The 12371-nt window shown below is 47.0% G+C and overlaps 1 protein-coding gene across 3 annotated transcripts; it reads right to left on the bottom strand.

The window, feature by feature from the left end:
* Positions 1-419: 419 nt before the first annotated feature.
* Positions 420-11032, bottom strand: Ftsj1 (FtsJ RNA 2'-O-methyltransferase 1). Of its 3 annotated transcripts, none has more exons than XM_052743860.1 (13): positions 10630-11032; positions 9278-9433; positions 9084-9153; positions 8905-8995; positions 7285-7363; positions 5610-5662; positions 5462-5515; positions 5270-5372; positions 5080-5163; positions 4414-4517; positions 4131-4328; positions 3915-3956; positions 420-1118 (listed from the first exon to the last, which is right to left on the bottom strand). In XM_052743860.1, exons 2-12 carry the CDS (start codon positions 9396-9398, stop codon positions 3924-3926), a joined length of 990 nt encoding a protein of 329 aa, XP_052599820.1. In that variant the 5' UTR covers positions 9399-9433; positions 10630-11032; the 3' UTR covers positions 420-1118; positions 3915-3923. The 3 variants fall into 3 exon arrangements, with proteins under 3 accessions (XP_052599820.1, XP_052599761.1, XP_052599896.1); XM_052743801.1 differs by having other exon boundaries at positions 10751-11029; XM_052743936.1 differs by having other exon boundaries at positions 4414-4511; positions 10751-11025.
* Between the last annotated feature and the right edge of the window lie 1339 nt (positions 11033-12371).

Below are 12371 nucleotides of genomic sequence, written 5' to 3'. Positions count from 1 at the left end.
GTTCGTATTTTGGGGACCTGAGTAGGTAGGACTACAGGTGGTGGTAGCATGTCACCCAGCTAACAGAATTTCTTTTTTTTTTTTTTTTTTTTTTGGTTTTTCGAGACAGGGTTTCTCTGTGCAGCTTTGCGCCTTTCCTGGGACTCACTTGGTAGCCCAGGCTGGCCTCGAACTCACAGAGATCCGCCTGGCTCTGCCTCCCGAGTGCTGGGATTAAAGGCGTGCGCCACCACCGCCGCCCGGCCAGAATTTCTTTTTGTGTGTGTGGTAGTGGAGACAGAATCCAGGGCCTCGTGCATACGAGGCCCACACTCTATCACTGAGCTACATCCTCAGCCCATCACAAGAAGTGTTCAAAAGCACATCTGCATATGTCTACAAATGCATATGAATAATGATGAAAGCCAATTACACTGAAATACAGTTATCACCGTCTATTTAATTGAAATAAAACTGGGATACAGCAGCCAGGTTTGGTGGCACAGGCCTGTAATCTCAGCACTCAGGGGACAGATGCAGGAGGATCTTGAGTTTGAGGGCAGTCTAGGCTATATAGGAAGATACTGTCTTAAAAATACCTGACCAACCAATCAGGAAAAATTGGGATGCAGTAATAGATGGGATGTTTAATTATAGGACTGATTTATAAAATCTGCTATTATCCAAAGCAGCGAGAAATACGAGCAGTATTTCAGATGCCTATGAACTGTATCATAAAAAGTAAGGGACTTGCATAGGTAGGGCTTTTACTGTTGATTGGTTGCCAATGTTCACTGACTGGGAATAAATAAAGCTGAACTTCAGTTAGAGTGAAGAAGGTGTAACATTTTCCTCCATCAAGTTGGTGGAGGTCCCTGATGGTTATCCATGGTAAGAACCCCCGCTTTTCGGGGGGAGGAAATCCTGAACCTATTCAGGACACCCCAGGAGAGGCTGAAAGAAGAGGCGTGTGCTCAGTCTCCAGAAATTCCTACTGCAGCTCCGCAGACTTCCTCGGGTTCTTTGTCGTCATGGAGTTGTTGCAGGTCCCCACTCTAGCAAACTCCTCAAGCCAGCTTCTGGTTTTTCTGACAGGCAGCAGCTTCTGAGTTGTATTACTTTGAGTTTTACTGCAAATCCTAACATAAAGGACAATGCATAAAAAAGTCTGTCAGGATTAACTACAAAGTGCTATTTCATTCCGACTGCTATGAAGCTGCCCACTGTGAACAGTCTATGAGTTAACAGGGCTGCTACAAACGGTCGAGAACTAATTTCTCTAAAAAATATTTTTTGGGGGGACTGGACATGGTGGTGGCACACCCCTTTAATCCCAGCACTCGGGAGGCAGAGGCAGGCGGATCTCTGTGAGTTCCAGGACAGCCTGGTCTACAGAGCGAGTTCCAGGACAGGCTCCAAAGCTACAGAGAAACCTTGTCTCAAAAGCCAAAAAAAAAAATAAAAAAAATAAAAAAATAAAAATAAAAATAAAAATTTGCATTTACTATTGTGTGTATATGTGTGTGGAAGCACACCATGGAGGTAACAATGTGTGAGAGTCAATTCTTTCCTTCTATCCTGTGGGTTACGAGGGTTTAACTCTGCTTCTCAGGCTTAGCCATCTCACCAGCCCTAGAACTAGTTTTCTTTTTCTTTTCTTTTTTTTTTTTTTCCTTTTTTTGAGACAGGGTTTCTCTGTGTAGCTTTGCGCCTTTCCTGGAACTCTTTTGGTAGTCCAGGCTGGCCTCGAACTCACAGATATCCACCTGACTCTGCTTCCCGAGTGCTGGGGTTAAAGGCGTGCGCCACCACCGCCCGGCTCTTTTTTTTTTTTTTTAAAGAGTTATTTATTTATTATGTATACAGCATGTATCCCTGCTGGCCAGAAGAGGGCACCAGATCTCATTACAGAAGGTTGTGAGCTACCATGTGGTTGCTGGGTTAATGAACTCAGGACCTCTGGAAGAGGAGCCAGTGCTCTTAACCTCTGAGCCATCTCCAGCCCTAGTACTAATTTCTTAGACATGTAATTGGGGCCGAGTATGGTAGTGCACATCTTTAAAGCCAGCAACCCAGGGTCTCATATATGCCAGGCAATCCCTATCACTGACCCGTACCCCAGCACTGTTTCCATTTTTGTTATTGTTGTTTTGTTTTGTTTGAGACAGGGTTTCTCTGTGTAGCCCTGGCTGTCCTGGAACTCGCTCTGTAGCCCAGGCTGACATCAAACTCACAGAGATACATCTGCCTCTGCCTCCCGAGTGCTGAGATTAAATGTGTGCACCACCACTGCCTGGTTTGGTGTTTTGTGTTTTTGTGTTTTTATTAAGACAGGGTCTCACTATGTAGCCTAGATTGGACTCCCTTTCGTGTGCTGGGATTAAAGGCCTATGTCACCATGCCTGGCCTGTCTCAATTTTTTTTATTTTATTTATTTATTTTTTTTGGTTTTTCGAGACAGGGTTTCTCTGTGTAGCTTTGCGCCTTTCCTGGAACTCACTTGGTAGCCCAGACTGGCCTCAAACTCAGAGATCCGCCTGGCTCTGCCTCCCGAGTGCTGGGATTAAAGGCGTGCGCCACCACCGCCCGGCTCAATTTTTTTTTTAAAGGAGATTTATTTTCATTTTATGTGTATGACTGTTTTGCCTGCCTGCATGTATGTAAATGGCTTACGTGCATGTTTGGTAAATATGGAGGCCAGAAGAAACATGGAGGCTATCAGATCCCCTGGAACTGGAGTTACAGATGGTTGTTAGCTGCCATATGGGTGCTGGGTACTAAACCCTGGTCCTCTGAATGGACAACAAGTGCTCCTAACCACTGAGTAATCTCTCTAATCCCTGTGTTTCAATTTAAAAAAATTAGAGAAAACAAACAAACAAACAAGCCAGGTGGCGGTGGTGGCGCACGCCTTTAATCCCAGCACTCAGGAGGCAGAGCCAGGCAGATCTCTGTGAGTTCAAGGCCAGCCTGGGCTACAGAGTGAGTTCCAGAACCAGCTCCAAAACTACACAGAGAAACCCTGTCTCGGGAAAACAAAATTTTCTTTAAAGTAAAAATTTACTGAGGTCTTCCATCTTTTGAGACAGGTTTTCATGTAGCTCAAGCTGGTTTCAAACCTGCTATGTATCTGAGGACATTCTGATCCTTGTCTTGCACTCCTAGGCCTTTTATTTTTTTTGAGACAGGTTTTCTCTATAGACCAGGCTGGCCTCGAACTCACAGAGATTCGCCTGGCTCTGCCTCCCAAGTGCTGGGACTAAAGGCGTGCGCCACCACTGCCTGGCCTGCCTGTTTTTTTGAGATTGAACCTTTGCTCCATCTCCAACCCACTGAAGGATTTTTAAAGATAAGGTCTCATTATGTATCCTTGGCTGGCCTCGAACTGTTCAGACCAGGCTAGCCTCAAACTTGTAGAGACCTGCCTACTTCCTGTCCACCCCTCAAAGTGCTGGGACTAAAGGTGAGTGCCACCATGCCCAAATATTTTTATTATTTTTAATTGTGTATGTGTGTCCTGGGTATGTGCTTGTGAATGTAGGTGCCCAGGGAGGCGAGATATGTCCAGTGCCATGGAGGTGGAGTCACAGGCAGTTGTGAGCTGCCAGACATGGGTGCTGGGAATGAAACTCAGATCTTCTGCAAGAGCAGTGCCTACTCTTACTCTTAACTACTGAGCCAGCTTGCAGTCCCCATTCAGCTTTTTCTTTTTTTTTTTTTTTTTTTTGGTTTTTCAAGACAGGGTTTCTCTGTGTAGCTTTGCGCCTTTCCTGGAACTCACTTGGTAGTCCAGGCTGGCCTCGAACTCACAAAGATCCGCCTGGCTCTGCCTCCCGAGTGCTGGGATTAAAGGCGTGCGCCACCACCGCTCGGCCAGCTTTTTCTTAAAGGTGCCCTTTATTTGAACTTCAGGGAAAAAAAAAAGGCAAATTTACCTTAACGTGTTAAGATGAACAATTCATTTCATTGTCTTCCACCTGCCGAAGAAAAAGAAAAGGGACTCAGTTATTTGGTTACATTTTCCCATTTGCCAGTGGGCTGACCTACTGATTCTTACAGTTGTTGCAAGGCAGGAAAGAACCATGTGAGGCAGGACAGAAACATGCATATTGGGAAGGGGTCATGGCAGGCTCAGAAGTGAATATCCATACCTTGGGGGCTAGCAGAGTAAGACAATGAGGAACAGTCAGAGGCTGGGGCAACTTGTCTATTCTGTTGATGGAGCAGTCTTGGGGGAGGACCTCCTTGGCCAGCTGTCCATTCTTCTTCAACTTGCAGGCCTCCTGGTATGGGGGTGAGATGGGGGGCTGTGTGGGCGGAGTATATTTGTACTCGGAGCCATCTTCTAGCTGTGGGACACAAGAGGCAGGGAGATGATGAGATGAGAATCCGAGACAGTCTCCCTGACCCATGTCCTGATGATTGGACACTCACATCCAGAGGGTAACTGCGATCCGAATCGTAGGCGCTGAGGTCCCCACAGGTCACAAAGGGCACAATAATACGGGTGGGACCATCCAGCTGGTTGAAATCTAAGTCTTAAGAAGAGGCAGAGTGAAGACTCAGGGCAAGGCCAGTTATGACACAGGCTACAGGAGCATTCAGCGCCCCCCCCCACTGGTCCATCATCAACTAGCCCTCTAGTGTAGATCACCTTCATAGGGGCTTGTCTGAGCCCTTGGTCTGGCTTTTCACTGTACTATGCCCACCCAGCATTTTACCAGCACATCCTATCAGGACCTTGTCTCACTCAAATGGGATCTGCCTTTGCCCATCAGGGGCAAGGCTACGGATCTGGACAGGGAACATGTTTAACACAGGCGAGGTTTCCACCTGAGGGCAGTGACTGAGAGTTTTCCTAAGATAGACAGGTAGGATCTTCCCTGGGTGAATGCTTAGGAGTTTGCTGCAACAGAATTTCCACCAGGACCAAGAGCTACCACTGGAGGACTATCTGAACTGAAGCTCCCTTTAGTACAAAATATCCCTAAGCGGGTAGAACTGCCATCAGGGTGGGAGGCTGAGGGCCCTCAAGAGATATTAGGTGCATGTGGGTAGTGCAGTTTCCTCAGGCATGGGGCCACCAGCTCTGGCTCTCACCGTACGAGTGGTCCAGCAGGGGTCTGGTCAGGTCTGGAATGAAGCCCTCAGGAGGGTCATAACCCCGACAAACAGCAAAGGCCTCTGTGGGGAGAATCTGAAGTGAGAGGTGACTCTCTGTCACCTCAACCTTCCGTGAACACATGCCAGTCACCCCCTTGCCTATGAGGCAGGCCTGCAGGCCACTGACCAATGCTGGAGTTCCGGCTGCTCTTGGGCTTGGCACACAGCACACTGGAGAAGAAGACACGAAGCTGGCTGTAGAGAAGAGTTACATCCCGGCCTCGGAATATCTGTCGGGTATGGGAGGCAAGATGGAGAGGTAAAGGTGCTCCCCTCTCAGGAACCTTTCTCAACACTCCCCAGGTCCCCCAAGGCTCACCTTGGCTACAAAGCAGCCCCCTAGCTTCAAGACATGCGTAGCAATGTTGAGAGCCTGTGGGAAGGACAGAGGGGTACAGTGGAGGCTGAGGCAGAGGCAGCCAAGAGAGGGCTAAAGGGGAGCAGGGGCGGCCACCAGGTTTACTCACAGCTAGCAGAAGCTGGGCCTGCATGTACTCATCGACATCATGGAGGCCAGTGACTGTAGAGAGAGGAACAGCGTTCGGGGACCTTCTGATTTGATATATCTTCTTGTACCAGAGATTAGAAAACTACAGACATTTCTTTCAGGCCTTCTTATTGCGAAGGTTCTGAAAACAGAGTACTGCCTTCCAACTGGATTTGAACTCTGACCCCTGGCACCTGGGAAGTCATTCCAATTCTGGAAACTACTTGTCCCACAAGCAGTACTAGCATTTCGACCTCCAGCCCAGATGGCTCCTTTGAGCTTTATTTAGATTGGCCTCACAGGCTCAACAAGTCCAAAGCCAATTTTCTACTACTCTTCCTCCTCTACCAGCTCCTCTGATCCTTCCAGTTGTTCGTGTCAAAAACCTTAGTCCCTGTGACCAGCTCTGGCCCCCATCACTCTCACATGCCAGACGTTAGCAAATCCAGCCAGCTCTATTTTCCAAATGTGACTCTCCTCGCCCGTCACTGGAATCCTTCACTCCTTCGCAGTACTGCAGTGTCCAGCGCCTCCTGGTGTCCCTGCTTTCACCTCTGCCCCTCACACTGCTTAAGTGGCCTGAGGGGTACGTACAATCATCATCCCAGCCAGGCAGGCTTTCTTGGTCCACAACCCTCAGGGTTTGCTCCAGGTTCTCAGTATGAAGAGCAAGACCGTAACTGACGGCCCATCAGCACGTGCCCTATCAACTCTCCTGGCTGTCAATGGAGCCTTTCTTGTCTACTTTATTTAAAATCCCAACAGGTAGTTTTTACTTCCTTGGCCTGTTTCAGTGACTTCCCTACAGTACCTATGACCATTTTTAGTTTATCTAATTATCTGGATATTAAAAATTATAAATTGCTATTAGTTTCATATATTTCTAAAACTTAACTTTTTAAAATTTATGTGGATGTGGATGTGTGTCTGTGTTTGTGTCTGTCACATGTGTGTGCCCATGGAGGCCAGGAGAGGGTGTCAGACCCCCTGGAGCTGAAGTTACAGGAAGTTGTGAGGCACTAGGCATGGATGGGGTCCCTGGAAGAGCAGCTCGAATTCTTAACCACTAAGCCAGCCCCCCACCCCCCTACTTTTAGTTTTTGAGACAGGGCCTCTCTAGTCCAGGCTGACCTTGAACTCTAGTGATCTTCCTGCCTCAGTCTCCTAAGAGCTGGAATTAGAGGCACTGAGGCCCCAGCTCAACTGGCTCTTTTCTATGTATTCCCACCAAAACATTGACTTCACAAGGCCAGAGGTCAGTGGAATTTATTTATGTGCACTTTCCCAACACAACACGTGCTTAGAAAATGATTTGAATAGACAGCTGGCTGAAAACAAAGAACACAGGATGGGACAGGCAGTCCTACGAAAAGGCAGAAGGGTGGACAAAAAGCACAAAGCTGGAGGGCAGGAGGTATGCCTTCGAGGCGGGCAGAACACTTGTCTAGCATACATGAGAGTCCCTCCATTTCCATCACCATGAAATAGTTAAAAAAAAAAAAAAACTTGAAAGGCAGTGAGAAGAAAGCTGGAGAATGAGAGCAGGGAGCAGAGGTAGGGAGACACTGACAGAAAGGAGGAAATGGTGAAAGCAGAGGGGGAGAGGGAGAAAAAAACCAAGCCAGGAGACAGAGGTCACCCCACACCCCGTTTACCATCAGGAGCCCCGTCGCACACTACTAGGTCGGCAGGGCAGCCCTCAAAGTGCTTGATGATCTCCTTGGCAGTGGAAAGCTATAGAGAAAGGGGGATGAGTGGCCTTGGTGCCCCTCTGCTGCCCTCACCCTCAAATCCCACCTGCCCACAGCCCTAGCCTCAAAGACTCTGAGATGGCCATGTTCTTAGGCTTTGCCTGCCCAAGACCAGGTTCCATCTCTAGTGACCCATCCTCACCATCTTTTGGTGTCTCTGCAATACGATCTACTAGCTGTCTGCTGTTAATCTGTCTTTCTCAGTTTGTCTCTCATACAGGGATAGAACCCAGTATGCTTTGCTCATGTTATACAAGTGTTCTAGTGCTAAGCTACATCTCCAATCTCCCTCCTCTTTCTTTTCCTTTCCTTTCTTCTTTCTTCTTTTTTTTGTTTTTGTTTTTGTTTTTCGAGACAGGGTTTCTCTGTGTAGTTTTGCGCCTTTCCTGGATCTGGCTCTGTAGACCAGACTGGCCTCGAACTCACAGAGATCTGCCTGGCTCTGCCTCCTGAGTGCTGGGATTAAAGGCGTGTGCCACCACTGCCTGGCTCCTCTTTCTTTTTTATTTAAAATAATTTTAAGGGACTGGTGAAATGGCTTAGCAGGTAAAGGTCCTTGCTGCCAGGTGTGGTGACCCAGAGTTCCATCCCTAGAACTCACATAACGGAAGGGCAGAACTGACTCCTCCAAGCTGTCCTCTGACCTCTATATGCACACCATAGCACACAAGCACCCACATATATACACACGACAAATAATAAAAAAAACTAATCAACTCATTAAAAATATTTTTATTTTCCTCTCCCTTCCTTTTTCTTTTCTTTTTTTCTTTTTCTTTTTTTTGGTTTTTCGAGACAGGGTTTCTCTGTGTAGCTTTGCGCCTTTCCTGGAACTCACTCTGTAGACCAGGCTGGCCTCGAACTTACAGAGATCCACCTGTCTCTGCCTCCCGAGTGCTGGGATTAAAGGTGTGCACCACCACCTCCTGGCTCCTTTTTCTTTTTTAAAAATGTATATAGGTGTTTTGCCTGTATGTATGTTTGTGCCCCACATGTATGTCTGGTGCCGGGCAGGCCAGAAGATGGCATGACAATCTCTGGGACTGGAGTTACAGACAGTTGTGAGCCATTGTGTGGGTGCTGGGAATTGAACCTGGGTCCTTTGCAAGAGCAACCAGTGCTCTTGACTGCTGAACCATCCATCTCTTCAGCCCCTAAAATATTTTAAAAACTGCATTTATTTATTCATTTATTGTGTGTGTAAAGTTTAGATCCATGTGCAACTGTGTGCACACGGAGGTCAGAGGACAACTTTCAGGATTGAACTTGGTCATCTGGTTTGTCGGCAAGCATCCTTACCTACTGAAGCCACCTTGCAGTCCTCTCTCTTTTTCATTCTGAGCTACAGTCTCATTATAGAACTCAGGCTAGCTTTGTATTTATTACCCCTCAGCCTCAGCCTTCTACATCCGAGGATTACATATTACTTCCACTGTTTGCATTGCCTTGCTTCTCTTCCAGTTTCCATAGCCCCCAAGTAGAGCCTTCTCCCAGGATAACCCCGATACTCTGTCATGTGCTCACCTGAGTGATGTCCCCCTGTATCTGTATCACGCCTGCGAGCGGAGCCATAGCCTGCAAGTCCACAGCCACCACCTGACCGGAACTCTGGCCCCTGTGGACAGCACGGTCCATGTCAGCACACTCTTTACCCCCAGCCCCTCCTGCTTCCCACCGCTTTACCCTCCCAGACCTCCACTCACCTAACCTTCTGGCTCAGCACCTGGCTCCAGCTGCCTGGGGCTGCACACAGGTCAACTGCTCGTTTCACACCTGCGCATACACAGTGAAGACATATTTTGTCAGCTGCATAGACCTTTCTCACCTGAGAAAGTGAGCTCTGCAGAAAAGCGGCCTTCTCTTCACTCCCAGGTCACTTGGCCACCAAGTTAGGCACCTTGGAAGAGTTGGAATTCCTCATCCAGTTGAAGTAGCTTGAAGGCACTCCGGGCCCGCCAGCCATTCTCCTTGGCCAGGCGGTAGTAGACATCCCGTTTATCCTTTGACGTCCGTCCCATCTCACTCTGCTGGTAGGCAGTGAGCTGACGCTGTCCTGTAGGAGTAAACAGGGTAGGTAATAGGATAACGCCTACCTGCACAGGGCAGAGAAAACAAAGTCCACTTAATTGAGTTCATGTGACCCACCTGACAGTTCATTCAACACACGGAGACTGAAGCCCTGACAGGCTCCCATCACTGTGGGTACCACAGACTCCACAGTTAATGACCTACTACTGACCCTGCCCACCTCCTACTGACACGCTACACAAGTAACCTCTCTCTCTTTCTCTCAACTATTTTCTCTGCTCATTTCATCTCTATTAACACCCGAGCATCTAGATATTTCCAGTAGCTCTAGATTCACAGAACCCTACTTCCCCCCATTAATCCCATGCTTTTCACACCTAATACCTTGACACAACCTTATTCCACCTCCCACAGCCTAATCTCTCTCTCCACTCTGCAGTCCATCAATCCCTTAAAAGATCAGGCCTCCAGCCATTAATTACCACCACCTTAATCTCCAGTAATGCCTACAGAATCATGACCTGTTAGGTCTCTATCATTCGCATTTATTAGCTCCATTAACTCAGCTCTCCAACCAACCTCTCAAAGATCACACTAGTTAGTGGCCCTCAGTATCCTTTTCATCAATACACACATTACCCTGCATGCTCACACAGCTTCTGTTTTTTCTTTCTTTACTCCCCCCACGAGGCCCTTTATTACTCTGCCTACCCATCTCTGTTATTCTCTCCATAACCTCACCATCAGTTATTATTATGTAGACTGCTGACTATCCAGAACTCTCAGGAGTCACACTCTCATTAGGGATTCCTTCATTAGTTAACCAGTGAGTGCACTCTATCGGCCTCCATGAACAACTCAACTAAAATATCATCAGCCTTCATTAATTTTCTGGTGGACACAGCACTGCACGTCTAATACCTTAAAGACTCAACTTCTATTAACAGCCCCAAGTCAATCTTCATGACCTCATTGATCATCACCCTATCAGGATCACCAGATATCCCTCAAGGTGGTCCAGTGGTTAGTAGATCAGTTGTGTAGCTACATGTTGCACCCCCTTGAGTTCACCCAGCATTCTAGTTTCCTGCTCTAGGTAAACTTCCCAGGGCTTGACTGAACTATGCAGTTGCAACATCGAGAATGAACCCCCTCCATCCCAACAGGGTAAGCATGCCTACAGTCTTGGTCCTAGTTTGTCCTCGGTGCCCCAGGACCTACTTTAGCTCTTGGATAGGGTGGGAGGCTGGATCACCAGCTTCAAGAAGATTGTGCAAACCGGTGAGAAAAGGTAGGACTTCAGTTGGTGTTCGGAGTTGACCCGAAGGCCTGTTGCACATACCTAGAGGTTGTCGCAACGTGGCAAACTTTGCATTGTGAAACAGTTAAGCTCCACGGAGGTCCAGACCAGAGCAGAACGTATGACGTTAGTCTCGTCATCATTTGTCGACATATCCGGGCCATAGGAACTTCTATTCCCAGAATGCAACTGACATTGATTAGCCAATAATGTTGCAAGGCAACTGAACCCGCTCTTTGTTCTTTGTTTCAAGGCCAAGGTCGTATTGCCGCCCTCAGGAAGGCGAGGCAGCAAGATTGCGAGTTCTCGGTTTATCTGGCCTATATAGAGAGACCTTGGCTGGGAACCCCCCACCCCGCTCCACGCACTCGCACAAAAAAGCAAGATAAACGAGGCCAAGATAACTTACTTAGCCGCCTCTTTTTATATCCTGGTGGTCATCGAGCCTATGTACTACATTTCCCAGAATTCAGCGACATGACCACGCCTATTCTCTTTAAGTCTGGCGGGAAGGGAAATTACGCAAGGTGGTGGCGCGTCACTAGGCGGCGCAGGAAAGCTTGTTGCGAAAGTACGCTAAAGGAGAAGCTACCGCGTGCAATTTTGAATCCTACTTGTACTGGTTGATTGCAGTGCTTTCAATTTTGCCATCTGAGAACTTTAGGTTCCCCATCTGAAAAATGGAGATAATCACCGATGAAGATTCACGGTGTTTGAAAAAAAAATTTTTTTCTTAAAAAAAAAAAGATTCACAGTGTTAATTGGAGAGTTAGAAAGATGTATGTACATCCTTTCCTAATTATATACTTTCCAGTTTTTTGGGGAACATTTTAACCCCCACGCACTACTAAAAAGCCTATCTATGAATGTGTGACACAGCACACTGGGTAAAGGCTCTTGCTGCCAAATCTGACCACCTGAGTTCGATTCACCGCACTCCCACCCCTACATGCACACTGTGACACGTGCCCCCTCCCCAAATAGAGAAATCAATTAATAAGTAAGTATGAATAAAAGTTTAAAGCATGTCAGGCGGTGGTGGCACACACCTTTAATCCCAGCACTCGGGAGGCAGAAGCAGGTGGATCTCTATGAGTTCGAGGCCAGCCTGGTCTCCAAAGCGAGTTCCAGGAAAGGTGCAAAGCTACACAGAGAAACCCTGTCTCGAAAAACCAAAAAAAAAAAAAAAAAGTGTAAAGCATATGTGTATGTGCATATATTAGTGTGTGTTTGCTCATATGTCATGACCTAGTGCAAAAGATAAACAGCATTTTCCGTGTATTAGGCACTAAGTGCTGTCAGTGATGTGCTGGTAAATGGTTAACGGGCTTTTGGCAGGGTAGGGAGTTGGGTCTGTTTGTAGCAGTTGTTAGTTTCCATGGTTTATGTATTATCCATCATCTGGTCAGATTTTAAGTCACCCATGTGTAGTCTGAACACATTATGTATTAACTGGACCGTATAATGGGAGAAATGGCTTCAAAAGCATAGAAAATGAACGAAATACAGTAAGATAATTAAGAAGTGATAAGTTTTAAATATCTATTACCTTTATTTATTATTATTATTATTATTATTATTATTATTATTATTATTATTATTTTGGTTTTTCGAGACAGGGTTTCTCTGTGTAGCTTTGGAGCCTTTCCTGGAACTCACTCTG

This window comes from Peromyscus californicus, unplaced genomic scaffold (genome assembly GCF_007827085.1).
Source record: "Peromyscus californicus insignis strain IS unplaced genomic scaffold, ASM782708v3 Scaffold_10__1_contigs__length_136768540, whole genome shotgun sequence".
NCBI classification, from domain to species: Eukaryota; Metazoa; Chordata; class Mammalia; order Rodentia; family Cricetidae; genus Peromyscus; species Peromyscus californicus.
The sequence above is the reverse complement of the archived record's forward strand: the minus strand, read 5'-3'. Positions and strand labels throughout refer to the sequence as shown.